The sequence below is a fragment of the Tachyglossus aculeatus genome, chromosome 25, assembly GCF_015852505.1.
Source record: "Tachyglossus aculeatus isolate mTacAcu1 chromosome 25, mTacAcu1.pri, whole genome shotgun sequence".
Lineage (NCBI taxonomy): Eukaryota > Metazoa > Chordata > Mammalia > Monotremata > Tachyglossidae > Tachyglossus > Tachyglossus aculeatus.
Genome location: NC_052090.1, coordinates 821,643 through 849,632, shown reverse-complemented (window position 1 = coordinate 849,632; position 27,990 = coordinate 821,643). Strand labels below are relative to the sequence as shown.

The following is a 27,990-nucleotide window of genomic DNA, read 5'->3' as shown; positions in this document are numbered from 1 at the left end:
AGATTTTAGGTAGATCACACCTAATGATTTCAATGGCAAGGTCAGTGGTGACGAGATGAGGGGGATGGGGAGGATAGGGTTTGAAGAGGGTGTCAAATTCTGAAACAGTCGTCGTGGATAATGAATGTGGGCATCATTAAGAATGGAGAAGTATTGTTGCTGGGCAGGAATGAGGATTGAATTAAAGCAGCTGAGGATGAATTTGAGATGGACGAGGTTGGCCTGGTGTCTGGATTCGACCAGCAGATCTCTGCAGCTTGAGTACAGGGGCACAGAAAGGGTGCTGTGGAGGTAATCTGGGGCTACAAGTTGGTGGTGTGACGTCAGCAGAAGGACGGGAGCGAGGGAGTTGAGTTCAGTGCATCAATAGAAGGTAGTTGGTGTAGATTGAGGCATGTCTGAAAATTGGAGGGGGTGAAGAGATCAGAGGTCCCCATAGGGGAGCAGGACAGATTTTGCGGGGAGGGTATATGGGAGACAAGGCAGGAGAGGTTGTGGTCGGAAAGTGGAATTTCAGAGTTGGTGAGATGAGAGATTGTACCGCGACTAGAAGCGATGAGTTCAAACATGTTTCCAAGTTGGTGGGTGAGGTGGGGTGGAGCAGGCTGTTGGAATTGAGGAGGGAGAGGAAGAGTTGGCAGCATGAAGGTCGACAGGAACATCTTTATGGAAATTGAGGTCTCTGAGAATCAGTGTAGAGACAGGAGAGAAGGAATGTGAATAAGGGATCACAGTAGTTCAAGAAGTTGGAGGTGGGGGCTGGGGGCGGGTGTGGGGGAAAATGGCTGTGACCAGTAACTGGGGTCGGGAGTGGTGGCTTCAAAGGAAGTAAAAAAGGGATGGCCAGGGAGGGATGGGGTGACCCTTAGCCCTAGGGGGGAAGAAGGAAGCCAACTCCTCCCCGTGAATTGGTAGCATTTTTCCTTGTGCAGAGATAAGGTCCTTGGCTGAAGTCCAGAGAGCTTTTTATCCTTGGTCTAATTTCTGTTGTACTCTCCCAAGTGCTTCTTACAGTGCTGATCACATAATGAGCGCTCAGTAAATACTAATGATTGATTTTAAATGACCCCTTTACTCAGTAGAACAATTGCTAATTTTTCCCTTTTGGGGGAACAATGATAGAGCTCACACTGGTATCCTAAAGTGGCTCCCCAGTAGCCTGTTCAACGAAATGAAGAAACCAATACAGTTTTTGTTTTCATTCACAATGCCCTCTTTTGATTCTGAATTTTTGTAGTGTTTGCTTTTTGTTCATTCATTCAGTCGTATTTATTGAGTGCTTACTGTGTGCAGAGCCCTGTACTAAGCACTTGGGAAGTACAAATGGGCAACATATAGAGACGGTCCCTACCCAACAATGGGCTCTCTTAAATCGCTTGAAGGAATGGTGTTTCCTTAATTTACTAAAACGTGTGGTATTTGCCAAGCACTGTAGTAAGTGCTCGGATAGGTACAATACAATTAGATCAGAGACCCTTTCCTGTGTGGGGCTCACAGTCTAAGTAAGAGGGAGAACAGGTGGTTAATCCTAAGGAAACCGAGGCACAGAGAAGTAAAATCACTAGCCTAAGGTCACACAGCAGGTCAGTGGTGCAGCTGGGATCGGAGCCCTGGTCCTCATACTTTCATTCATTAATTCAGTCGTATTTATTGAGCGCTTACTGTGTGCAGATCACTGTACTAAGCGCTTGGGAAGTACAAGTTGGCAACATATAGAGACTGTCCCTACCCAGCAGCGGGCTCACAGTCTAGAAACTGCAGTCGTACTTGCAGACCTGTGCTCTTCCTGCTATTTAGTGACCAATTTCTTGGCCCTCTGAGTCACTGTCCACATTCGACCTCATCATCTCCAGTCACTCTACGATTTCTAACCTCACCAACTCTGAAATTCCACTCTCTGTCCTCAACTTACTCACCTTTAGCTTTGACTTGGGAAGCAGTGTGGAGCTGTGGTTTGTAAGAATCAGTCAATCCATTTGTCAATGGCACAGAGTACTGTGTGCAGAGCACTGTATTAAGCACTTGGGAAAGTGTAGTACATTGCGGGCAGGGAACATGTCTACAAATCTGTTGTATTGTTCTCTCCCAAGCTCTTAGTACAGTGCTCTGCACATCATAAACGCCTGGTACCACTGATTGGTAGACAGTCCGTGTCCACATGGAGCTTACAGTCTACAAGGGAAGACAGACATTAAAATAAATTACAGATGGAGGAATGTGAGGGTATGGACCTGAATGCTGAGGAGCAGACATGTGTATCAAAGTGTTTACAGAGTTCAAAGCATAGTGTAATTATGAAATGTGACTCTCCGCAGATGAAGGTCCTTGAAGAAGCTTATGGTAAAGGAGGTGGTGATGGATGAGCTCAGTGGGTGCCTTTGGATAATAATAATAATAATAATAATAATAATAATAATAATAATAATGATAATAATGATGATGATGGTATTTGTTAAGTGCTTACTATGTGCAAAGCACTGTTCTAAGCGCTGGGGGGATACAAGGTGATCAGGTTGTCCCACGGGGGGCTCACAGTCTTAATCCCCATTTTCCAGGTGAGGGAACTGAGGCACAGAGAAGTTAAGTGACTTGCCCAAAGTCACACAAGTGACGGAGCTGGGATTTGAACCCATGACCCCTGACTCCAAAGCCCATGCTCTTTCCACTGAACCACACTGCTTCTGTATAGATACACATTGGATAGACATCAGAGTAGTGCTTCTAGATAAGAAACACTGGGAATGGGTCTACTAACTCTCTTGTCCTCTCCCAAGCATTTAGTACAGTGTTGTGCACACAGAAGCTCTCAACAAATAACTTGTTGATGAAAAGGAAGTAAGTCCCCCTCCCCACAACCCCATCCCCCAGAATCTGCAAACAACTCAGGGATGCTAGTCTTGTCAGAACTCTGGAAGCGATAGAGAGCATCTAGGACTGATTAATACTGATGGTGTTTGCTTTGCAGTGTGCGCCAAAACCCCCCAATTTTTCCAGTTGTTTTTTAACCCAATAATCGCTAACATTTAAAAATGAATAAAAGTCTTGGGTTTAATGTGATCGTGGTGCAAGGCAGTTTTGTAAAACCATCCGTTGAGACACTTGTGCTTTTAGAAGTAGAAATTAGCAACCCCGATTTCCCAATTTTGGCTTGAATCGTAGGTCATCTGCTCCACTCCTGGTTGTTTTTGAGGAGAATGAGGACTGACCTGCCAGAGTAGACATGATTGCGATATTGGGGTCTCTAGAGGGAGGATGGCCCAGGCTTGCTGGAAAGGGGAGGCTAGGGACTGGGCTAATGAGAGTGGGAATTTGGGGAATCACCAAGCAGGACCCACTTGCCCAGAAAGCCTTTGGAGGGGGGGAGGAGGGAGGGCCAGGAGAGTTGGGAAACAGAAGTAGAACTACTTGTTTCCGTAGCCTGGGTAGGGCTGGTGCCCCCCGGCAATGATAGCCTCACGGATTTACATCCCTAGAGCCCAAAGCCCCTAGGCCCTACCAAAGCAAGCTCTTAAGAAAATTCTCATTTTTTAAGCCAGAGACGTAGGGGTAGGGGAAAGGGCAGGCTGAGTGTGCCGAAAAATAAAAAGGAAGTTGATAACTGACTTGTTGTTTTACATCCTTGTTGATTTTCTTGCAAGAATTGTGTCCCACTTCCAGACATTGATTTAAGTGGGGCTTCCAGGCTTTGACCATTTCCTGGTTGAGAGCAGCAGAAAAAGAAAGTGCCTGAAAAGAGGGGGCTTTAACCAGGCAGCGATGAGGGAGTCTTAAAGCGGGTGTGTCGAACTCAGAGCTGCTGGGCGACAAGTGGGTGTTAGGGTGCATATGTGGCCAGCCTAGGACTGCTAAACCGGCAACAGGTCAGCAGCGGGAGGGAGAGAAAGATACGGGAGGCTACTAAGGTCAGGCCTTTGCTGGCAGCCTGAGCCCAGCCCTGGAGTGGAGGTGCTGCCGGGGGCTGCTTGCAGAAGTGGGGAGGGCCACCTTACCTGCAGCTCCCCTGGGCTGGACACCCCAGAGAGCAGCCCCTGGCTGGCACCGGGCAGGGGGTTGGCAACTCTGGTCCAGAGCAGGAACCAGGACCGTGGCCACAGTGGAGCAGGGGCAGCTCAGACCGCACATTTCCCCCTCTCCTCCCCTCTTTCCCAAAGGGGGATGATGTCATCTGGGAAAGAGCTCTGCTTTTGTGCCTTTGCTTGATGCTGAAGGACCTGGGAAGCCAAAAACTTTACTGGCACTGCCAAATGCCCTTTCCCTCCAAATCCTCTAAATATAACCAGTTGCAAATTAGGTATTAATTCTCATCCCCTCCCTGCCTACTAGAAGTAATCCAATTTATTAAGTGCTTGCTGCACATGGAGCACTGTCTAGGAAGTGGAAACAAATAGCTTTCTTTTCACCTTCGTAGCAGAGGGCTAGGGATAAAAACAAAACACAGGCTGACCAGACCTCTGCCTTTTAAGAATTAGACAAGATGTTCCATGCAGCTGAGTTTATTTCTTTTTGAATGTGGCTTCACAAATGTGAATTTTTGTCAAACCGCTCTGCCCTCTACCCTGAATGCTATCTGCTCTGTGATTCTCAGGTTTCCAGAATGTAGCCCCCCTCTTCTTTCTGTTCTCCCAGATTCATGAAATGGCCACAGATGATAAGGCGTCACCAACACCGGACTCTGCCAGTGACCTGCCCAGCTCTCCTGCCAGCCCCTCTCATCTCACACACTTCAAGCCTTTGACTCCAGACCAGGACGAGCCTCCGTTTAAATCAGCGTACAGCTCCTTCGTAAATCTCTTTCGTTTCAGCAAAGGTAGGGGATGTCCTGGGGAGTTGAGCCGTGCATCAGTCCTGACTCGGGAGATCACTGAGGATCGCTGGGCTAGCATCCTCATGGACAGGCCACTGGCAGTTCTGTAGTTTCCATCTCATCTGGCGGTCCTTGACTGCCGAAGGAGGGAGATGTGGGAGCTGGCTATACTGGGGGAATGGTTTTATGTTGAAAGCCTAAAGCTTCAAAGAAATTCATTTAGGAAGATGGTCATGGCCTCTCGTTTTCTACTTTAATTCTGTTGGAACCTTGAAGAGCAGCTTTTTGTGTTTTAACTTCAAAATTCAAGCATTTCAGTCAGTCGTCTTCATCATTCCATCGTATTTATTGAGCGCTTACTATGTACTGTACTAAGCACTTGGGAGAATACAGCATATCAATGAACAGGCACGTTCCCTGCCCACAATGTGCTTACGGTCTAGAAGGGGAGATAGACGTGAATATAAATAAATAATCTCTTACTGTGGGCAGCACATTGTACCAGTAATCTCTTACTGTGGGCAGCACTTGGGAGAGTACCAGATAACAGAGTTGGTAGACCGGTTCCCCGCCCACAAGGAGCTGCCAGTCTACAATCTAGATCTGTATTTCGTCTGTCTTTGTGAGGAAAAAACATTGCTCAGTGAAGGGGGTGAGGCATGTTAAGTGACAGCAATTACTTAAAAGGATTACATTTTAACAAGTCAGAAGACAATATGGCGCCTATCACTGACCAAACCCATTTGGTCAGTAAATCCTAGGGGTTTAAATCTTAAGTGGGCGAATACCTTCCAAAGAAATGCCCAGTTTAGCTGGGAGGACCTTCTAACTACCAAGTAAAAGTGGAAGCTGAAAAAAGAGGCTTTTCCAAAATCCTTTTTGCTTTGAGGCTGCATTTCACAGAGCATTTTTTCTGGAAGCAGTCCAAGCTGTATTCCTTAGTCTGCAAGTGTTATGTGTCTTATCATTTAGTGAATGCTGGGAGAGACATGATAGGGTCGTGGAGCTGTAAAGAACATTTTTGTCCCTTGGCTTTTTAAAATGCCTTTCCTCAGGAACATTCCTTTGTGTGCTTAAGGGATTTCTCCTCCTAAGTGAAGCTTCCTGGGCTGGAAGGTTGGAGGGTCGCATGCCGGGTTTCTCCTTCCCCTTCAACGTCTTGGCCCCCTTGCCCTACCACTTTTGGTTGGCTTCACTCTTTCAGATGATGGCAAGCTTTCATCTGCACCAGAGAGAGCAGAAGGTGCACAGGGAAACCAGCAGCCTGTGAATGCAAGTTGGACCCGTCCTCAGCACCCAGCCAGGACGCCGACCGCGAGATCTCATGGGCCGTACACGAAGCAGTTAAATGAAGAGCTGCAGCGACGGTCCTCTGCCATCTTAGGTAAAACCAACAAAACGGGGATTCTTCCACTGCCTGGATAGGACCACAGCACAGAAGGTCGATCTTTTACCAAATGCTCCCTTGAAGCAATTGGATCTCTGCCAGAATAAGTAAAACAGCTACTCAAGGGAACTGGCTGAGCCAAAAAAAAAAATTTGCAAGTATATCCTTGAACTTTAATCTAGGCTAGGTCAAGGTCCCTTGACTGACTTTTAGTTGGGTTTTCAGAAGAGCTGAGCTTGCCCATTTTTAGGAGAATCAGGTTAACGTAAGTGAGGCACTACTTAAACCCAAATCAGTAATTTTAAAGTCAAAATTCAAGTACAGAATTATCTGTAAAATGTCCTGTAAAGTTATCCAGATCCTGTTTAGATCATGTATCTCTATATCATCTTTTTGGCCATAACTTGATTTCTCTTTAAGAAGTTTTCCCTGTAGATCATTAAATCTGCCAATGAATCTCCCAACTCTGTTGTACCGTACTCTCCCAAACCCTCAGTACAGTGCTCTGCACACAGTAAGCACTCCATAAATACCATTGATTGATTGATATGGAGTGTGCTAAAATATAGGAGCCCAAAAGATAGTTTTTTTCCCAGCCAAATTTTTCAAGTAGCGGTGCAAACTTATTTCAAAAATCTCCCCAGACACGTGTGAGTCTTTTCACCTTAGTTGATTCTTTATTCCAATCCTTTATGCAACAAATTGGCACCATTTCCTCTTCTGTGGCTTTAAAATGCTTGGAATCAATCTGCTGACCCTGGAATTAGAAGTGGAAAGCGCTAGTTCAGGCTGGCTTCTCACATCTGACTGCCCCAAGGCAGGAAAAAAAATGAACCACCCCTCCTATCCCGTGTGGCGTCATCACATTACTCTCTGTACACATGCCACGTTTTCAGTGATGTCATCACCGTATGCTGACCACCAGTGTAACATTCCTTATGGCATCATTATGCCATACTAGGACACTTGAACGTAGAGTCTGTCTGTTACTGAGGATGGGCCGTGACCACCCCCATTGGTTCAGTGCCATTGATTTTTCCCTCCTGTTCCCAGTATACCCAGTCTCTATTTCCAACGTGGCCTGCATGCACTCATATTCTTAACCATGCCCATGCTGCCACTGCCATGACCCTTCTTTGTAGGTCAGCATGAGGTGGTGGTTACCATCTACTCCTGGGGTCCCCCAAATCTTAGTGCCCTATAAGAAGGACTCAGCTGGGAGCTTTTTTCTTGCAAAGTTTTTTCCAAAGGAAAACTGTGAATGGGTATTCCCTTGCTCCTAGCAGTTTTGAACCTGAATTTTTATCTGAAACCTTTGCAACAACAATAATTACAATAATAATAATAGTTGTATATATCGAACCCTTCCTAGATGCCCAAACTGGGTGCTGGGCTTTGGGGTAGATGCAGAAATTCAAATCAGAGAGTCTGTGTCCCACACGGTGCTCGTGGTCCTTTGGCCGTGGGGCAAGCTGGTTTCTCATACCTATTTTACAGATAAGGAAACTGAGGCTTAGAGAGGTTAGTGAGTTTCCCAAGGTCAGAGAGCAGATTAGTGGCAGAACCAGGTGTCCTGACTTGAAGTCCTTGTTCTTTCCATTAGGCCACACCGCCTCCAGAGTTTTTGGCAAGCATCTGATTTTCAGGCTTTCTACAAAGCAAGATGTAGTCAAAACATCTGAATGTCAAGATGCAGAAAGAACCTTTAAGATTGGATCCAGATTTTGAGCTTGTAAGGTTTTTGTTCTCTGCTAATTTTTCTTTTTAAATAAAATTTTTGGTGACCCTGTTTTGGCTTTCCTCGGTCTAGCATCTCCTGTTGCAGCATCTTCTGGGGGTGTTAGATGATGCACCACTAAATTGGGAGAAAGTCAAGGCCCATATCTGTGTTGGATTTTCTCAGATTTTGGTGGCCCTGGAAACTGTAAGACCATTTCAGGAGATGATGCACCACTAAATTGGGAGAAAGTCAAGGCCCATATCTGTGTTGGATTTTCTCAGATTTTGGTGGCCCTGGAAACTGTAAGACCATTTCAGGAGATGATGCACCACTAAATTGGGAGAAAGTCAAGGCCCATATCTGTGTTGGATTTTCTCAGATTTTGGTGGCCCTGGAAACTGTAAGACCATTTCAGGGAATTTCACCAAAATTCTGTGAGAAAATCTTCATCCCTGCCTGGGGTAAAGAGACTTAAAGAAAAAGCTGGACTTGCTTTTGCAGTAAAAACAATGAGGTCTCAGAAAGGTAATCTCTGCCAGGTGCTATAGATAAAGGCTAGCAAATCCCTGAGGGTCAGCAACCTCAGCGCTGGGTGTTGGTCAGGATCGATGAGTCTCGAAGGGTCTTCCCAAGGAAGTGGAGGCTGACCTACCGCCCTCCCACTTGTGGATGGGCCACCCCCCCCCACTCCCACTGCATATGGGGGAAGAAGTTCAGGGCCCACCCCCTGCACTTAAGCCCATCTGGCCGCGGGGCCGGGGCTCACTCCAGCCGATTTTTTCTGCTGTTAAAGCTCTGGCCAGGCCAAGTTGTCGCAGGGATACCACTGCCCCGATTCAGTCAGAGCCGGGCCTGGTCGGACCAGAGCGGGGGGCTGGACAGGGTTGCACGTGTGCAGCAGCACCGTGTCTCCCTGCCCAAGGGGCGTGCGGTCTGAGGCAACTGCTGGGTAGGGGCAGCTGTCGAATGGCCAGCCCCACCCCTCGCTGGTCCGGAGGTTTTGGAGGTCATCCGGGTACTGCACTGTACCGTGCCCAGTGCGAGTTTGGGAACAGGACTGGCAGGGATGACAGGGTGTGAGCGGCGGCTTGCAAACCACCATCAATCAATCAGTCAGTGGTATTTTTTGAGCACTTATATTGTGCAGAGTACGGTAATAATGATAATAATAGCATTTATTAAGCACTTACTGTGTGCAAAGAGAGTACAGTACAATAGAGATGTTGGACACGATCCCTGCCCACGAGAAGCTGACAGACTACAGAGGGAGAGAAATGAAATAAATTACCGATGGATATGTACATAAGTGCAGTGGGGCTGTGGGTGGGTGAATATCAAAGTGCTTTTTGGGGTACACCTTGCAATGCATAAGGGGGGACAGATAGGGTAAGAGCCTAGTCAGGGGAGGCCTCTTGGGAGATGTGATTTTAGTAAGGCTAGGAAAATGGGGAGAGTGGTGGTATGTCGGATATGAAGGGGAAGGGAGTTCCAGGCCTGAGGGAGGATATGGACAAGGGTCGGCAGTGAGACAGATGAAATTGAGGTTGGTGTTAGAGGAGTGCAGTGCGCCAGTTGGGATGTCGGAGATCAGTGAAGTAAGGGAAATGAGGGAACTGCTGGTTGAGTGCATTGAAGCTGATGATGGTAATGGTGATGTGAAGATGGATGGGTAACTGCTAGAGGTGTTTGAGGAGTGAGGAGATGTGCAAAGGATGATTTCGTAGAAGACTGATCTGGGTAGCAGAATGAAGTATGGACCGGAGAAGCAGGAGGCAGTGAGGTCAGCAAGGAGGCCGATGCAGTAACGAAGGTGGGATAGGATAACCACGAGATGCAGCGTGGCTCTGTGGAAAGAGCACAGGCTTGGGAGTCAGAGGTCTTGGGTTCTAATCCCCGCTCTGCCACTTATCAGCTGTGTGACTTTGGGCAAGTCACTTAACTTCACTATGCCTCAGTTACCTCATCTGTAAAATGGGGATGAAGACTGTGAGCCCCACGTGGGACTACCTGATTACACTGTATCTCCCCCAGCGCTTAGAACAGTGCTTGGCACATAGTGCTTAACAAACACCATTATTATTATTATAACCCAGTGGTATTTATTGAGTGTTTACTTTGTGAAGAGCGTTGTAGTAAGTGCTTGGGAGAGAACACTGCAACAGAATAGATTCTTGTAGCCATCATCTACCGCCCCCCCCCCCCCGCCCCCCCCCCGCCCCACCTCCAACTTCTTTAACGATTTTGACCCCTTCCTCACCTTCCTTCTCTCCTTTTCCATGCCCACTGTGAGCCTCGGAGACTTCAACGTCCACATGGATGTCCCTGGTGACTCCTCTGCCACCCGCCTTCTATCTCTCCTTGTCGCTGCCAACCTCCTGCTCCACCCCACCTCACCCACTTACCAACTTGGGCACATCCTCAACCTCATCATCTCCTACCGCTGCACTATCTCCACCCTCACCAACTCTGAAATCCCTCTCTCTGATCATAACCCTCTCACCTGCCTCCTCACTCACACTCCTCTCCCCTGTAAATCTGTATTACTACCTCATAGAGACCTCCACTCTCTCAACCCCATCCATCTTTCTGAGCGCCTCACACCCCACCTCGCCTCCCTTTCCTCTCTACCCAATCTTGATGATCAAATTACTGCTCTCAACTCTACCCTCTCTACTCAGCTTGACTCCCTTGCTCCCCTTTCCCTTCGCCGCTCTCATACCACTAACCCACAGCCCTGGATCACTGCCACTGTCCGCCTCCTTTGCACTTATGCTTGACCTGCTGAACGCTGCTGGTGAAAGTCTAAACACCATGCCAACCTCGTTCACTTCAAGTTTATCCTTTCCTGCCTTAACTCTGCCCTCTGCTCTGCCAGACAAAGCTATTTCTCTTCCCTTATTGACACCCATGCCCATCATCCCCGTCAGCTCTTCTGTACATTTAACTTCCTTCTCAGACCCCCTGTTCCTCCCCCTCCTCCTTCCCTCACCCCCAACGATCTGGCCTCCTACTTCATTATTAAAATTAAATCCATCAAGTCTGAGCTCCCCAAAGTCACTCCTCCTCCTTCTCCAACCCTCTGGCTCTCAACCCTCTCTGCTACTCTCCCATCCTTCCCAGCAGTATCCTCAGATGAGATCTCCTCCCTCCTCTCAAGTGCCACCTGTGATACTGACCCCATTCCCTCTCATCTTATGAAATCTCTTGCCCTGTCCCTCCTCCCCTCCTTAAATTCTATTTTCAACCGCTCACTCTCCACTGGTTCCTTCCCCTCTGCCTTCAAACATGCCCACGTCTCCCCCATCCTAAAAAAACCCCACTCTTGACCCCATCTCCCCTTCTAGTTATCGCCCTATCTCCCTACTACCATTCTTTTCCAAACTCCTTGAATGAGTTGTCTACACACGCTGCCTCAAATTCCTCAACGCCAACTCTCTCCTCGACCCCCTCCAATCTGGCTTCCATCCCCTACATTCCACCAAAACTGCCCTCTCAAAGGTCACCAATGCTTGCCAAATCCAACGGCTCCTACTCTATCCTAATCCTCCTTGACCTCTCAGCTGCCTTCGACACTGTGAACCAGCCCCTTCTCCTCAACACGCTATCCAACCTTGGCTTCACAGACTCTGTCCTCTCGTGGTTCTCCTCTTATCTCTCCGGCTGTTCATTCTCAGTCTCTTTTGTGGGCTCCCCCTCCCCCTCCCATCCCCTTACTGTAGGGGTTCCTCAAGGGTCAGTTCTTGGTCCCCTTCTGTTATCCATCTACACTCACTCCCTTGGTGAATTCATTCGCTCCCACGGCTTCAACTATCATCTCTATGCTGATGACACCCAAATCTCCATCTCTGCCCCTGCTCTCTCTCCCTCCCTTCAGGCTCGTGTCTCCTCCTGCCTTCAAGACATCTCCATCTGGATGTCTGCCCGCCATCTAAAGCTCAATATGTCCAAGACTGAACCCCTTATCTTCCCTCCCAAATCCTGCCCCCTACCTGACTTTCCCATCACTGTTGACGGCACTACCATCCTTCCCATCTCACAAGCCCGCAACCGTGGTGTCATCCTCGACTCCACTCTCTCGTTCACCCCTCACATCCAATCCGTCACCAAAACCTGCCGGTCTCACCTCCGCAACATTGCCAAGATCCGCCCTTTCCTCTCCATCCAAACCGCTACCCTGCTGGTTCAATCTCTCATCCTATCCCGACTGGATTACTGCATCAGCCTCCTCTCTGATCTCCCATCCTCCTGTCTCTCCCCACTTCGATCTATACTTCACGCTGCTGTCTGGATCATCTTTGTGCAGAAACGCTCTGGGCATGTTACTCCCCTCCTCAAAACTCTCCAGTGGCTACCAATCAACCTACGCATCAGGCAAAAACTCCTCACTCTCGGCTTCAAGGCTCTCCATCACCTCGCCCCCTCCTATCTCACCTCCCTTCTTTCCTTCTACAGCCCAGCCTGCACCCTCTGCTCCTCAGCCGCTAACCTCCTCACTGTGCCTCGTTCTCACCTGTCCTGCCGTCGCCCCCCAGCCCACGTCCACCCCTGGCCTGGAATGCCCTCCCACCGCACATCCGCCAAACTAGCTGTTTTCCTCCCTTCAAGGCCCTACTGAGAGCTCACCTCCTCCAGGAGGCCTTCCCAGACTGAGCCCTCTCCTTCCTCTCCCCCTCCCCACCCCCTCCACCTTACCTCTTTCCCCGCCCCACAGCACCTGTATATATGTTTATACATATTTATTACTGTATTTTACTTGCACATATTTACTGTTCTATTTATTTTATTTTGTTAATATGTTTTGTTGTCTGTCTCCCCCTTCTAGACTGTGAGCCTGCTGTTGGGTAGGGACCGTCGCTATATGTTGCCAACATGTACTTCCCAAGCGCTTAGTACAGTGCTCTGCACAGAGTAAGCGCTCAGTAAATAAGATTGAATGAATGAATGAATGAGCTTTCAAGTGTTTGGAGCAGCATGGTAGCAGTTTGGTTGGAAAGGAGCTGATGGATGCTAGAGATATTGTGAAGGTTGACCCAACAGGATTATGTGGGAGATGAGTCGGGGATAATGACAAGGTTATGGACTGGTGAGGCAGGAAGGAGGGTGGTATTGTCTACAGTCATGGGGAAGTCTTGGGGAGGACAGAGTTTGGGTCGGAAGATGAAGATTTTTGTTTTGGACATTTTAAGTTTGAGATGTCATCAGGACATCCCAGTAGAAATGTCCTGAAGGCAGGAGGAAATGTGAGACCATAGAGAAGGAGAGATCCGGGCCGGAGAGATAGATTTGGATGTATCCGGTGAATCCTCTGACTTCTGTCACTCCTTGACTCCGCCAACCTCCTGCTCCACCCCACCTCACCCACTCACCAACTTGGTCACACCCTCAATCTCATCACCGCTAACCACTGCACTATCTCCACCCTCACCAACTTGAAATCTCTATCTGTCCATAACCACCTCACCTGCCTCCTCTCTCCCCCTCCCTGTAAATCTGTAGTACTCCCCCACAGAAACCACCGCTCTCTCGACCCCATCCATCTCTCTCAGTGCATCACACCCCACCTTGCCTCCAGCGCTTAGAACAGTGCTTAGCACGTAGTAAGCGCTCAACAAATGCCATAATTATTGATTATTATTACCCACTCTACCCACTCTTGATGACCAAATTGATGGTCTCAACTCCACCCTCCCTACTCAACTCACTCCCTTATCCCTTCGTCGCTCTCGCACCACAAACCCACAGCCCTGGATCACTGCCACTGTGCACCTCCTTTGCTCTTATGCTCGAACTGCTGAACGATGCTGGCGGAAGTCTAAACACCAGGCCAACCTTGTTCACTTTAAATTTATCCTTTCTTGCCTTAACTCTGCCCTCTCCTCTGCCAGGCCAAACTATTTCTCATCCCTTATTGACACCCATGCCCATCACCCCCATCAGCTGTTCCAGACATTTAACTCCCTCCTCAGGCCCCTTGTTTCTCCCCCTCCCCCATCCTTCACCCCCAACGATCTGGCCACCTACTTCATTAGGAAAATTAACATCATCAGGTCTGAGCTACGCAGATGATACCCAAATCTACATTTCGTCCCCTGTTCTCTCTCCCTCCCTCCAGGTTCGCATCTCCTCCTGCCTTCAGGACATCTCCACCTGGATGTCCTCCTGCCACCTAAAATTCAACATGTCCAATACAAAGCTCCTTATCTTCCCTCTCAAACCCTGTCCTCTCGCTGACTTTCCCATCACTGTGGATGGCACTACCATCCTTCCCGTTTCCCAAGCCTGCAACCTTGATGTCATCCTTGACTCCGCTCTCTCATTCACCGCACACATCCAATCCGACACCAAAACCTGCCAGTCTCACCTTCACATCACCAAGATCTGGCCTTTCCTTGGCATCCAAACCGCTACCTTGTTTGCACAATCACTCATCATGTCCCGACTGGATTACTGTATCAACATCCTTTCTGATCTCCCAACCTCCGGTCTCTCCTCACTTCATTCTATACTTCACTCTGCTTCCCGGATTATCTTTCCGCAGAAACGCTCTGGGCATGTCACCCTCCTCTTCGGAAATCTCCAGTGGTTGCTTGTCAACCTTCGTATCAAGCAAAAGCTACTCACTATTTGCTTCAGAGCTCTCCGTCACCCTGCCGCCTCTTACCTCACCCCCCTTCTCTCCTTCTACAGCCCAGCCCTCACACTCGGCTCCTCTGCTGCTAACCTCCTCACTGTTCCTCGTTCTTGCCTGTCCCACTGTCGACTCCTGGCCCACATCCTACCTCTGGCCTGTAATGCCCTCCCTCCTTACATCCGCCAAACTAGCACGCTTCCCCCCTTCAAAGCCCTACTGAAAGCTCAGCCTTCCCAGACTGAGCTCACCCCTTTCCTCTGTTCCTCCTCCCCTCCCCATTACCTCCCTCTGCTCTACCCCACTCCCCTCCCACAGCACTTGTGTATATGTGTACATATTATTCTGTTTATTAATGATGTGTATATAGCTCTAGTTCTATTTATTTACATTGATGCTCTTGATGCCTGTCTACTTGTTTAGTTGTCTGTCTCCCCCCTTCTAGACTGTGAGCCCGTTGTTGAGTAGGGATTGTCTCTATTTGTTGCCAAATTGTACTTTCCAAGCCCTTAGTACAGTGCTGTGCACACAGTAAGCACTCAACAAGTACGACTGAATTGAGCGAATGAATTTGGGAGTCATCTGCATAGGGATGGAAGTTGAAGCTGTGGGAGTGAGTTCTCCAAGGGTATAGGTGGAGAATAGAAGGGACCCAGAAATAAGTTTAACGGAACTCCCACAGTTAGAGGGTGTGAGATTTAGGGGGAACCTGAGAAAGAAACTGGGAGGGAGCAGGCAGAGAGCTAGGAGAATAACAGTGTCAGTGAAGCCAAAGTGGGATATTTTCCTTGCAGGGGAAGGGAGGGTTCCACAGTGTTCAAAGGCAGTGAGAAATCGAGGAGGATTAGGATGGAGTAGAAGTCATTGGATTTGGCAAGAACGTGATCATTGGTGACCTTAGAGAATCAATCAATCAATCAGTCGTATTTTTTGAGCGCTTACTGTGTGGAGAGCACTGTACTAAGCACTTGGGAAGTACAAGATGGCAACATATAGAGATGGTCCCTACCCAACAGTGGGCTCACAGTCTAAAAGGGGGAGACAGACAACAAAACCAAACATACTAAACATACTAAGCTTAAGAGTCCTTTGCACATAGTAAGCGCGTAATACCATCATTATTATTACTATTATTACTAAGCACATAGTAAGTGCTTAATAAATGCCATTATTACTGTTATTATTATTATTATAATAAGACCAGAGTTCGGCCCACTTGCGTTCCCTTTCTTGTTTGCCTCCCCGCCCTAATAAATGCCATTATTATTATTATTATTATTATCATTATTATAAGACCAGAGTTTGGCCCACTTGCGTTCCCATTCTCGTTGGCCTCCCCGCCGTAATAAATGCCATTATTACTATTATTATTATAATAAGACCAGAGTTCGGCCCACTTGCGTTCCCATTCTCGTTGGCCTCCCCACCCTAATAAATGCCATTATTATTATTATTATTATAAGACCAGAGTTCGGCCCACTTGCGTTCCCATTCTCGTTGGCCTCCCTGCCCTAATAAATGCCATTATTACTATTATTATTATAATAACACCAGAGTTCGGCCCACTTGCGTTCCCATTCTCGTTGGCCTCCCCGCCCTAATAAATGCCATTATTATTATTGTTATTATTATAAGACCAGAGTTTGGACCACACGTTCCCATTCTCGCTGGCCTCCCTGCCCTAATAAATGCCATTATTATTATTATCATTATTATGATAAGACCAGAGTTCGGTCCACTTGCGTTCCCATTCTCGTTGGCCTCCCCGCCCTAATAAATGCCATTATTATTATTATTATTATTATTATTATTATTATTATAATAAGACCAGAGTTCAGCCCACTTGCGTTCCCATTCTCATCGGCCTCCCCGCCCTAATAAATGCCACTATTACTAATATTATTATTATTATTATTATTATTATTGTTATTAGACCAGAGTTCAGCCCACTTGCGTTCCCATTGTCGTCGGCCTCCCTGCCCTAATAAATGCCATTATTACTATTATTATTATAATAAGACCAGAGTTCGGCCCACTTGCGTTCCCATTCACGTTGGCCTCCCCGCCCTAATAAATGCCGTTATTATTATTATTATTATTATTATTATTAGACCAGAGTTCAGCCCACTTGCGTTCCCATTCTCGTTGGCCTCCCCGCTCTAATAAATGCCATTATTACTATCATTATTATAATAAGACCAGAGTTCGGCCCACTTGCGTTCCCACTCTCATTGGCCTCCCCGCCCTAATAAATGCTATTATTATTATTGTTATAATAATAAGACCAGAGTTCGGCCCACTTGCGTTCCCATTCTCGTTGGCCTCCCCGCCGCCCCGCGCAAGCCCGGTGCCCGCCGACCGGCGAGGTGCCCGCTGCGTTTAAGGCAGTTTCAGTGGAACCAGATTGCAGGGGGAGAATTGGGGGAGAGGAAATGGAGACAATAAGTCTAAACAAGGGATTGGGGAGATAACTGGAGGGGATCGTGAGGTTAAGGGAGGGTTTTTTTTTTCCAAATAGGGAGTACATGTGTATGTTTGAAAGCAGAGAGGAAGGAGCCCCTGGAGAGTGAACAGTTGAAGATGGCTGTCAGGGAGAGAAGAGGAGAAGGGACAGTTACTTTGATAGTGTGCCAAGTGAAGCAGATTGTTTAGAGGAGGTGGGGATCTCATCTTGAGCTACTGCTGGGAGGATGGGGGGTCAAGACTGGAGAATTGCAGGGGAGCTTTCAGAGCCTCATGGTTTCAATTTTTTCGATGAAGTAGGTGGTAAGGTCATTAGGAGGAGATGATGGGGCCGGCAGTGGGGCAGGGGTTTGAGGAAGGAGTTAAAAGCCTGAAATGGCTGATGTGGGCAATGGGCGTGAGAGTCAATAAAGTTGGAGAAATATTTTTGCCGGGCGGAGGATCCCAGAATTATAACAAGTGAGGATGAGTTTGATGGATGAAGTTAACTTGATATCTGGATTTCAGAACTGGGATGGGGTTATTAGAGGGAAGGGAGTGAGCGGATATGGGGAGGACAGGAAGGTGTTAGCACTGTCTTCCCTTTTTTTATGCATGTTCTCAGTCCTGAAGTATGGAAGAGTATGGAAGTATGTTTTACTTGCACCGTGATAAAGTACTTTGAGCAGGTATTTGGTTTTAGCTTGCAGATATAGGAAATAAGTGGATGAGGAATATCATAATTTTCTAATTTAAACAGTAGCTTTCCAAGATGTGCCAAAGCATAAAGGGCCGTGAAGTAAAAAATGTATGTTGTATCATAGTTAAAGGCCAACAAATCAATTGTCAATATAGGCCAAATTAGTCCAGGAGAGAGAGCCCGAGGTGGTGGCAGTTTGGTAGGAATGCAGGTATTTGGGTAAATTCTCTACAGAGCAGTACAAACTTTCAGGGAGGTATACAAGGACCAATTCTGTTCAGACACAGAGCACGCTCTTGGTTTTTATGTTAGAAAACAAAGTTTGTAGAAAGAAAATTTGTGGCTTAGTGGAAAGAGCACGGGCTTGGGAGTCAGAGGTCAGGGGTTCTAATCCCAGCTCAGCCACTTGTCAACTGTGTAAGTTTGGGCAAGTCACTTCACTTCCCTATGCCTCAGTTACCTCATCTGTAAAATGGGGATTAAGACTGAGCCTCACGTGGGACAACCTGATAACCTTGTATCTACCCCAGTGCTTAGAACAGTGCTTGGCACATAGTAAGCGCTTAACCAATATCATCATTATTATTATTGTAATACTGAAAACGCCCACATAAGCTCAAACTTTTTTTAAACTTAAGGCCAAAATATGCTTTCTTACAGTCTTAGCAAGGCAATAGCAGGTGCTGTGATATAGATTCACCTTGTAGCTGGTAGGTTTTGGGTTTTTTTCTTTTAAATGGTATTTGTTAAGCGCTTACTGTGTGTCACACACTGTTCTAAGCTCTGGGGTAGGTACAGATTAATTAGGTTGGACACAGTCCCTGTTCCATATAGTTCTTAACACAGTAGTTCTTAGGAAATGCTGGGTGTAGACCTGAGTTGTCAGAGATCTTCCCTTGGTACTGCCAATTTCAAAGCCCCTGTAGCAAGGTTAATAGCTCTTTATTCCTGTGTTTGTGGAAAGACCCATTTCTCACTCTCCCTGCCCTATCCCCCTTTCTCCATAAAGAGATAATGTTAATCTGAATTCATTTGTGGTTCTGAAGAGTGGAAATGAGTGCAAAACATTCTTTGCCAGGCAGCAGAAATGAGGCTGGAGTCTGGCAGTACTAAAGAGAAAGTACACGTGATCTTGTGTTTTCTGAGCCACTCAAGATTTATTAGTATAGTTTAGTCCTGCAGTCCCTCATGGTTTTTTTCTTTTTAATCCTTCCCCGTACTCCAGTCAAAAACTGGTGGACAGGTGGCCATATGTAGGAGTTCTGAGTCCCACCTTGTTATGACCTGTATAAATATAGGCAGTCTAGTGGGTGTTTCCACACCTTGCTAAAACAATTTCCAAAAGCAAGCCCAATGACATACCCAGTTGCTTATCATTTGGAAAAGGGAGTGCTTGGAAAAGGGAGTGCTTGGAATCCGCCTCCCCCAAGAATCTGATCTACCCAAGAGGGGGTCGTGGGTGATTATGCACACCCAAGGATGTTCACAAGAAAACCTTTAGTGAGGGGTGGGGCCAGTCGGCCAGTCAATCAGTCAATTGCATTTATTGAGCATTTACTGGGTGCAGAACTCTGTACTTAGTGCTTGGAAGAGCACAGTGCAACAATAAACAGACACGTTCCCTGCCCACAATGCGTTTACAGTCCAGAGAGGGAGGCAGACATTAATATAAATAAATTACAGGTATGTACATAAGTGCTGTGGGCTTGGAAGGGAGAGTACAAAGGGGGCAAGTCAGGGTGACGCAGAAGGGAGTGAGAGAAGAGAAAAGGAGGGCTTTGTGAGGGAAGACCTCTTGGAGGAGATGTGCCTTCAATAAGGCTTTGAAGGTGGGGAGAGTAATTGTCTGTCGGATATGAAGAGGGAGGGCATTCCAGGCCAGAGGCAGAACATGGCTGGAAGGCTGGCAACAAAATAGATGAGATCGAGGTACAATGAGAAGGTTAGGATTAGAGGAGCAAAGTGTGTGGGCTGGGTACACACTACTACAGTAGGAGAGTAGCAGGGTGAGTAAGGAGGGGGCAAGGTGAGTGAGTGCTTTAAAGCCAACGGTGAGGAGTTTCTGTGTGATGTTGAGGTGGTTGGGCAACCACTGGAGGTTCTTCAGGAGTGGGGAAACCTGGTCTGAACGGTTTTGTAGAAGAATGATTCGGGCAGCAGAGTGAAGTATGGATTGGAGTGGGAAGAGACAGGAGGCTGGGAGGTCAGAAAGGAGGCTGATACAGTAATCCAGGTGGGATAGGTTAAGTGATGGACTAATGCGGCAGCAGTTTGGACGAATTTTAGTGATGTTTTGGAGGTCGAACTGATAGGATTTGGTGATGGATTGAATATATGGGTTGAATGAGAGAGAGGAGCCCAGGTTATGGGCTTGTGAGACAGGAAGGGTGGTGGTTCCGTCTGCAGTGATGGGAAAGTCAGGGGGAGGACAGGGTTTGGGTAGGAACATAAGAAGTTCTGTGTTAGAAATATTAAGGTCGAGGTGATGGGAGGCCATTCAAGTGGAGATGTTTTGAAGGCAGGAAGAAATGTGAGACTGCAGAGAGAGAGATCAGGGCTGGAGATGTAGGTTTGGGTATCATTCATAGAGGTGGTAGCCATGGGAGTGACTGCGTTTTCCAAGGGAGTGGGAATAGATGGAAAATGGAAGGGGAACCAGAACTGAGCCTTGAGCAACCCCAGCAGTTAGGGGGTGGGAAGCAGAGGAGGAGTCCGCGAAAGAGACGGAGAATGAGTGGCCAGAGAGTTGTGAGGAGAACCCGGAGAGGGCAGCGTCAGTAAAGCTGAGGTTGGATAGTGTTTCCAGGAGAAGGGATTGGTCCACAGTGTCAAAGGCAGTTGAGAGTTCGAGGAGAAGTAAGAGGGAGTAGAGGCTGTTGGATTTGGAAGAAGGGGATCATTGGTGACCTTTGAGAGGGTGGTTTCTGTGGAGTGAAAGGGACAGAAGCCAGATTGGAGGGGGTCAAGGAGAGAATTGGAGGAGAGGAACTTGAGACAGTGGTGTAGACAATTTGCCCAAGGAGTTTGGAAAGGAATGGTAGGAGGGAGGTGGGGTGATAAGTGGAGGGAACCGTGGAGTCAAGGGACGGTTATTTTAGGATAGCTGAAACATGGGAATGTTTGAAAGCAGTGGGGAAGAAGCCATGGGAGAGCTAACAGTTAAAGATGGTTGTTAAGGAGGGAAGAAGGGTGTGAGCAAGTGTTTTCATAAGGTGTGAAGGAATAGGGGCAGATTCACAGGTGGAGGGGTTGGATTTTAAGAGAAGGCAGGAGATCTCCTCTTGTGATACTGCTGGGAATGATGGGAGAGTTGAAGGGGCAGGAGGGGAGGGAGTAGGGAGGGGCAGGGAAAAATTTAGGGAGATCATTCCTCATAGTGTCAATTTTGGCCAGGTCATTGGGGGCAAGGGATGGGTGAGTCTGGGGGCAGGGGATTTGAGGAAGGGAGGAGGTGTGTTGGGGGAAAAAGCAGGTGAGGAGGTTGTGGTCAGATAGAGGGATTTCAGAGTTGGTGAGGGCAGAGATTGTGCAGTTGCTAGAGATGATGAGATTAAGTGTATGTCCAAGTTGGTGGAGTTGAGGAATGATAGTGGGCAGCGGAAGGATCATCAGGAACATCTGTGTACCCAGTGAAGTCCCCTAGGGTCAATGTAGGGAGAGAGAAGGAATGTGAGACCAGAATCAAAATGGTTCAAAAAGTTGGAGGTGGGACCTGGATGGTTATTAGATGACCATTATTAGAATCTAAAGTGGGTGGTAGAGGCACATGATATGGGATTGAATGGAAGGGAAAGAAAGGGATGGGGAGGCGAAATGATGTGAAAGTGACACTGGGGCTCCAGAAGGAAGCCAACACCTCCTTTCCAGTGATTCTGGGGGAATGAATGAAAATGAGGCCCCCTCTTTAGAGAGCAGCGGGGGAAACGGTGTTGTCTGGGGAGAGCCAGTTTTCGGTGATGGCGAAGAAGAGTAGGGTCTGGGCCAGTAACAGGTCAAGGATGAAGAGAAGCTTTCCCAAGATGGAGTTGGGGTTCCACAGGCCGCACTTGGTTGAGGCTGTGAGGGGCGTTCTAGGGGAGGTGATGGCTTGAGGGGTGAGGAAGTGATGGAGGGGAGTCAGTTGACTAGGGTCGGCTCAGGGTGAGGGTGATGAGGGGTGGTGCTGGGAGGAGCGGTGAGGATGGCACCGAGGGTGGGGAGGGTTTGGGTGGAGAAGCCACAGTGTTTAGGTTGGTGTGAAAGAGGATAAAACAGAGGGGTCCACCTGTTCTGCTGGAGGGTGTTAATAGTGGCAATTCTTGCCCTTCAATCTTCTCTTTCCCTCAACCTCCCCAGACCCCGCCCTGGTGCTGCTTTCTTGTTCCTCCCAAGGGATTCTGAGCAGCCCCAGGCATGGTGTTCCAGTGGAGTGACAAGATCTGACTGGCCTCTGTGGGAGGGTAGGGGCAGACGGTCAAATTGACTGGGGTGCGGGAGCCTGCTGCTCCTCATCACTCCAAGGTCCTCGCTTGGCGGCAGCAGCGCTCTAAAGTCCTGTTCTCTAGGAGGGGTGGGGGGCTCTCTTGGGGAGCTAGGGCAGTTTCCCCTATTGGTCCTACCGTAGGGTACTCCAGCCAGTGATCCACAGTGAAGAGAGGCACGGGAGTCAACCAGAATTGGATCCACCCAACCAGGGTGTGTTGGCAGGCCCAGATTGGAGCAGGGGCCCTGCGTCGTTCCCAGTCTGGATTCTTCCCTACAGTGGCCTGGGAACCCAGTCAGCGGGGAAGGATTCTGGTGGAAGGGGGGCATCCAGACTCCTGGCATGTGCCCAATTAGATGTTCTTACCTGGAGGCTCTTACTGTGAGTGTGAGGGCCTTCCTGTTTCGTGTCCTGTATGAGAGTGATCAGTGAAATAGAACACACCGTCCCTGTTAATGGTATGTAGTATTTATTGAGCGCCCACAGTGTGCGGGGCATTGTCAGTGCCTGGGAGAGTCCAATAAGATTAGCAGGAAGTTCGGCACCCAACATAGGGAGCCTACATCTTGCCCCTTCCAGCAGGGTTTCACCCAATTTCCCACCCCTTGTCAGTGCCAAGCCATCTGAATCTCTTCCATTCGATCGTATTTACTGAGCGCTTACTGTATGCAGAGCACTGTACTGAGCTCTTGGGAAAGTACAATACAACAATAAACAGACACATTCCCTGCCCACAATGAGCTTGCAGTCTAGAGAATAATTGTGGTATTTGTTAAGCGCTTACTATGTGCCAGGCACTCAATCTTTCACCAAATCCTGTCGGTCTCACCTTCACAACGTGGCCAAGATCCGCCCTTTCTCTCCATCCAAACTGCTGCTACATTAGTACACTCATACTATCCCACCTAGATTACTGCATCACCTCCTTTCTGACCTCCCAACCTCCTTTCTCTCCCCACTTCAGTCCATACTGCACTTCTCTGCCCGGATTATTTTTCTACAGAGACGTTCAGGGCATGTCACCCCACTCCTCAAAAATCTCCAGTTGTTGCCTATCCACCTCCGTATCAAACAAAAACTCCTCACTGTTGGCTTTAAAGCTCTCCATCACCTTGCCCCCTCCTTCCTCACTTCCCTTCTCTCCTTCTACATCCCAGCCCACACACTCCATTCCTCTGGTGCTGACCTTTTCACTGTGCCTCGATCTCGCCCGTCTCGCCGCCCAACCCTGGCCCACGTATTTCTCTGTTTTGGAATGCCCATCCCTCCTCAAATCTGCCAGACAATCACTCTTCCCCCCACCCTTCAAAGACGTACTGAAGGCGCACCTCCTCCAAGAGGCCTTCCCAGACTAAGCCCCACTTTTCTTCAGCTCCCACAGCCTTCCGTATCACCCTGCCTCACGGCCTTTGTTCTACCAGCCCCCCGTAGCACTTAGGTATATATGTGTATACCTATAATTCTATGTATTTATATTGATGTCTCTGTACTTGTATTGTCTGTCTCCCCACTTCTAGACTGTGAGCCCGTTGTTGAGTAGGGATTGTCTCTATCTGTTGCCGAATTGTACTTTCCAAGCGCTTACTGCACACAGTAAGCACTCAGTAAATACGATTGAATGAATAAAACATGGGGTAGATACAAGGTAATCAGGTTGGACACAGTCCCTGTGTACGTGGGGTTCACAGTCTTAATCCCTATTTTACAAATGAGGTAACTGAGGCACAGAGAAGTGAAGTGACTTCCCTAGGTCACACAGCAGACACTTGTCAGTTCTGGGATTAGAACCCAGGTCCTTCTCACTCCCAAGCCAGTGCTCTGTTCACTGAGCCACACTGCTTCATGCCTCTACTCACATTTCTGGGCAGAGTCATGACATTTCACTGGGAGAACCCAACAAAACACAGTCTACCTCTCCCACCCATTCGTGTGCACACATGGAGAACTAATAAAGCCTGCCCCATTCTTTTTAGACACTCGAAGAAAAGTGGAACCTACTCCTGGAGGTCATGATCCTCGGACAGCAGTTCAGCTTCGAAGTCTCAGCACAGTCTTGAAACGCCTGAAGGAAATAATGGAGGGGAAGAGCCAGGTATGGGCTTGGGGCTCGAATGGGTTGTCTATAGAGAACTACGAATAATCCGGAGTAGGTGTGAAAACTAGTAGCTGAAAATGGCAGAGTTGTTTTATGCTGTCTGCTCCACCACTGTCCCATGTCGGCACCTGTCTGGGGAGAGGAAAGAACAGGTGTTCACCATCATCCTAGCTGAGGGAGGGATCAACAGAATCCCAGAGACCGGAAGCTCCCACCTGCCCCTGGCTTTCCTCTTGTTAATTGTGGGAGCACTCAGCTCAGGGTGAGTGTTGGGGCTTTAGGGCTCTAATCAAATGTGGCCTCAATGGCCTGATGTAGTTAGAAAATGAGCAATCGATTGCTTTCTTGTGGTTTTTACATATTTTTTTCTTTTAAACAAATGATTAGTAACCCCAATTGTCTCATCCCCCACCCCGCTCTTCCCTCTTCCCCCTTCCACCCTCTTCCTTTCCTGTTCTGCTCATCAGGAATTTCCTCCTTTGCTGCCTTTGACCCCTGCCTCCCCATTGGGCCAGGGAGGGAAGGGATCCACTAAAGGGGTCCATCCACCCTTTGGCCCTCACCACCCATTCTTATGGATCCCTGTCATTAGCCTCTTCTCTAGACTGTGCCTTAACTGAGCTTTCAAGTACCGTGGCACTTGCTGAGATTCTTGTTCTAGAGGAAATGAGCCTAATAGACACCGACTTGAGTCTCCTATGTGTGTCCAAGGTTCTCAGCAAGGCCGAAGAAAGTGGAAGCTTCGAAACCTGGTGGTGTTCCTGAAGTCCCTGAAAATTCAGGCGGGTCCCTGAATCTCAATAGTGAAGAGGGAATAATGGCTGAATGTCAGTGAAAGCAGTTGTGTTTTCCTTTTCACTGTGGCTTTTCCATAGGCAAAACCAAAACTGCCCCTTGGGCATTTATGGAGTACAAACCAAAGCTTGGCATGGTGGGCCCTTGGGCACTTCTTTTTCATTAATCATTTCTTCCTACAGCTACTCAGATGCAGGTGAGTTTAGGGATTTCGGTAATAATGGCTGTGACTGTGAGTTCATTCATTCATTCAATCGTATTTATTGAGCACTTACTGTGCAGAGCACTGTACTAAGTGCTTGGGAAGTACAAGTCGGCAACACATAGAGATGGTTCCTACCCAACATTGGGCTCACAGTCTAGACGGGGAAGACAGACATCAAAACGAAACATGAAGACGGGTGTCAAAATTGTCAGAACAAATAGAATTATAGCTATGTGCACATCATTAACAAAATAAAAGTAAACATGTACAAGTAAAATAAATAGACTAACAAGTCTGTACAAATATATACAAGTTCTGTGGGGAGGGGAAGAAGGTAGGGCGGGGGGATGGGGAGGAGGAGAGGAAAAAGGGGGCTCCATCTGGGAAGGGCTCCTGGAGGAGGGCTTTGAAGGGAGGAAGAGAGCTAGCTTGGCGGATGTGTGGAGGGAGGGCATTCCAGGCCAGGGGAAGGATGTGGGCCGGGGTTCGACGGCGGGACAAGTGGGAACGAGGCCCAGGGAGGAGGTTAGCAGCAGAGGAGCGGAGGGTGCGGGCTGGGTGTAGAAGGAGAGAAGGGAGGTGAGGTAGGAGGGGGCGAGTTGGGTTCAAGCCAGAATAGCCTCTATTTGTTGCCAGCCTAGCATTTGTCATACCAGTTTTTAGCCCAAGAAACTATCCAAAATCTGGGTAGAACTTTGCAAAAATCTGGGAATTATTAATGCTAATGTCCAGCCACACTTCAGCTGCTCTTGTCTGCCCATGGGAGGGTGAAGTTCGTGGAGGTTTTTGTGGAAGGAATTAAACACCTGCATTTGTCTAACTCCACCTCTGTCAGGCACCCTGAAAGTTGGTCTCTTTTGGTTTTGAGTCGACCTTTGCTGTTGCAGGACAGTGACTTGAAGCAGTACTGGATGCCCGATAGCCAATGTAAAGAGTGCTATGACTGCAGTGAAAAGTTCACCACCTTTCGGCGCAGGCACCATTGCCGCCTCTGTGGACAGATCTTCTGCAGTCGTTGCTGCAACCAGGAAATTCCTGGGAAATTTATGGGTTACACAGGTAAGCCAACACTTCAGCATCATTTCCACAGCTCCTTTTTTCGGCTAGACACGTTGAGACCTGGTTTCATAGCCGAGACCTTGAATTCCAGTGGAATTCCAGTCCCCACAGGAGCCTTAACTGAGATGCCTCATTTCAGCTTTGTCATCGGACAGGCATGACCCTTTGTCTTCTTATTTCCTGCAAGTGACACTTGTTACCCGGTGGGGACTCGGGGCTGATTGCGTGAACTCACTGTCTTCTCTGTGCAAGAAAATGGCCTAATTTTCTATAAACGTGATTGTCATGTTACAAGCCTGCCTTGGCAAGAATTGAAATGGCTTTATTAGGTGAGTAGCCACTGGACCCTTGTGTTCAGATTAATATTCCAGACCAACAAACCCCTTCAGCCTTCCTGAGAATGACAAAACAAGGCAAGAAACTCGACAGGAACTCTTTCCAAGCCAAGGCCTCCTGCCGTAGCCCCTCATCTGAGCCTGGTGGCAAAGTGGGCCCTTTCAGGCCCTGGTGGGTGCAGCGGCCACCCTCTGAGGCTTCGACAACTGTCTTGGGGTCACGGTAATTATTTTCAGTAGGTTGGTCTGGCAACTTTCCTCTGAAGAACCTCAGAGTGTTTTGTTAGAGGACTTAGTATCATGAAACTCTTTTTTATAAAAAAAAATGGAAACTGAGGGAAACTGGGAGGAAAATTGACTCAAAAGCAGGGCAAAGGTTAAGTTGGTGGGCAGAGCAGGTGAGGGCAAATAATATAATTATGGTACTTGTTAATGTGCTAAATACTGTTCCAAGTGCTGGGGTAGACGCAGGTTAGACACAGTCCCTGTCCTACATGGGGCTCACACTCTTAATCCCCATTTTACAGATGAGGTAACTGGGGCACTGAGAAGTCAGGTGACTTGCCCAAGATCACACAGCAGACATATGGTGGAAGCGGGATTAAAACCTATTTCCTTCTGACTCTCAGGCCCGTCCTCTATTCTCTTTCTTAGCAACAAGTTAAAGTACCCATCCCATTTAATCTTTGCAGGTTCAAGTCTCTGCTTTCTCAGACCACCGCCGTCAGTACCGAATGGATTAGGCATGTAGGACAGGCCTTGTTCTGCCTCAGTTTCTGTCTGGGTGGCACTGACTGGGCCTCAGAAAGTAAGAGGGCAGAACACAGGGAGGCTGGTCTTTGGGGCCTAAGTCAAGCCCGTGGCATAGTGGAAAGCACATTTTGCTGGGTTCTTTTCCTGGTTCTGCCCCTAACCTGCTGGACGACCTTGGCTGAGTCACTTAACTTCTCTGGACCTCTTTGTCTTACCTGTAAAACGGGGATAAAAATGTCTGCCTCTTCTTGTTTCACAGAGATGTTGGGAGGATAAAATGAGACAACTGAGCTGAAAGTGTTTCAGAAAAGTAAAAGCACTGTAGTATTATCATCATCATCATCGTGGTATTTGTTGAGCCTTTATTATGTGTCAAGCACTAGTCTAAGTACTGGGGCGTATTTAATCAGGTTGAACACAGTCCCAGTCACACTGGGGCTCATAGTCTAAGCGGGAAGGAGAACAGGTACTGAATCTCCATTTTACAGTTAAGGAAATTAAAGCATAGAGTAATTAAGTGACTTGGCCAAGGTGTCAAAGCAAGCATCTGGAAGGGGTGGGATTAGAACCCAGGTTCTCTGACTCCCTGGGCCTCGCTCTTTCTA

At 48.0% G+C, this 27,990-nt stretch overlaps 1 protein-coding gene across 5 annotated transcripts in view; it reads left to right on the top strand.

Moving 5' to 3' along the window:
- PIKFYVE (phosphoinositide kinase, FYVE-type zinc finger containing) overlaps positions 1-27,990 on the top strand; it is a 153,083-nt gene that overhangs the window by 5,132 nt on the left and 119,961 nt on the right. For 4 of the 5 annotated variants that reach the window (XM_038766414.1, XM_038766413.1, XM_038766412.1 and 1 more), the window contains exons 2-5: positions 4,627-4,807; positions 6,009-6,188; positions 24,117-24,235; positions 26,126-26,297. In XM_038766414.1, coding sequence (XP_038622342.1) covers positions 4,636-4,807; positions 6,009-6,188; positions 24,117-24,235; positions 26,126-26,297 — 643 coding nt within the window. In that variant the 5' untranslated portion in view covers positions 4,627-4,635. Of the gene's footprint in view, positions 1-4,626; positions 4,808-6,008; positions 6,189-24,116; positions 24,236-26,125; positions 26,298-27,990 lie in introns of those variants that run through there. The other variant, XM_038766415.1, reaches the window with a different exon arrangement.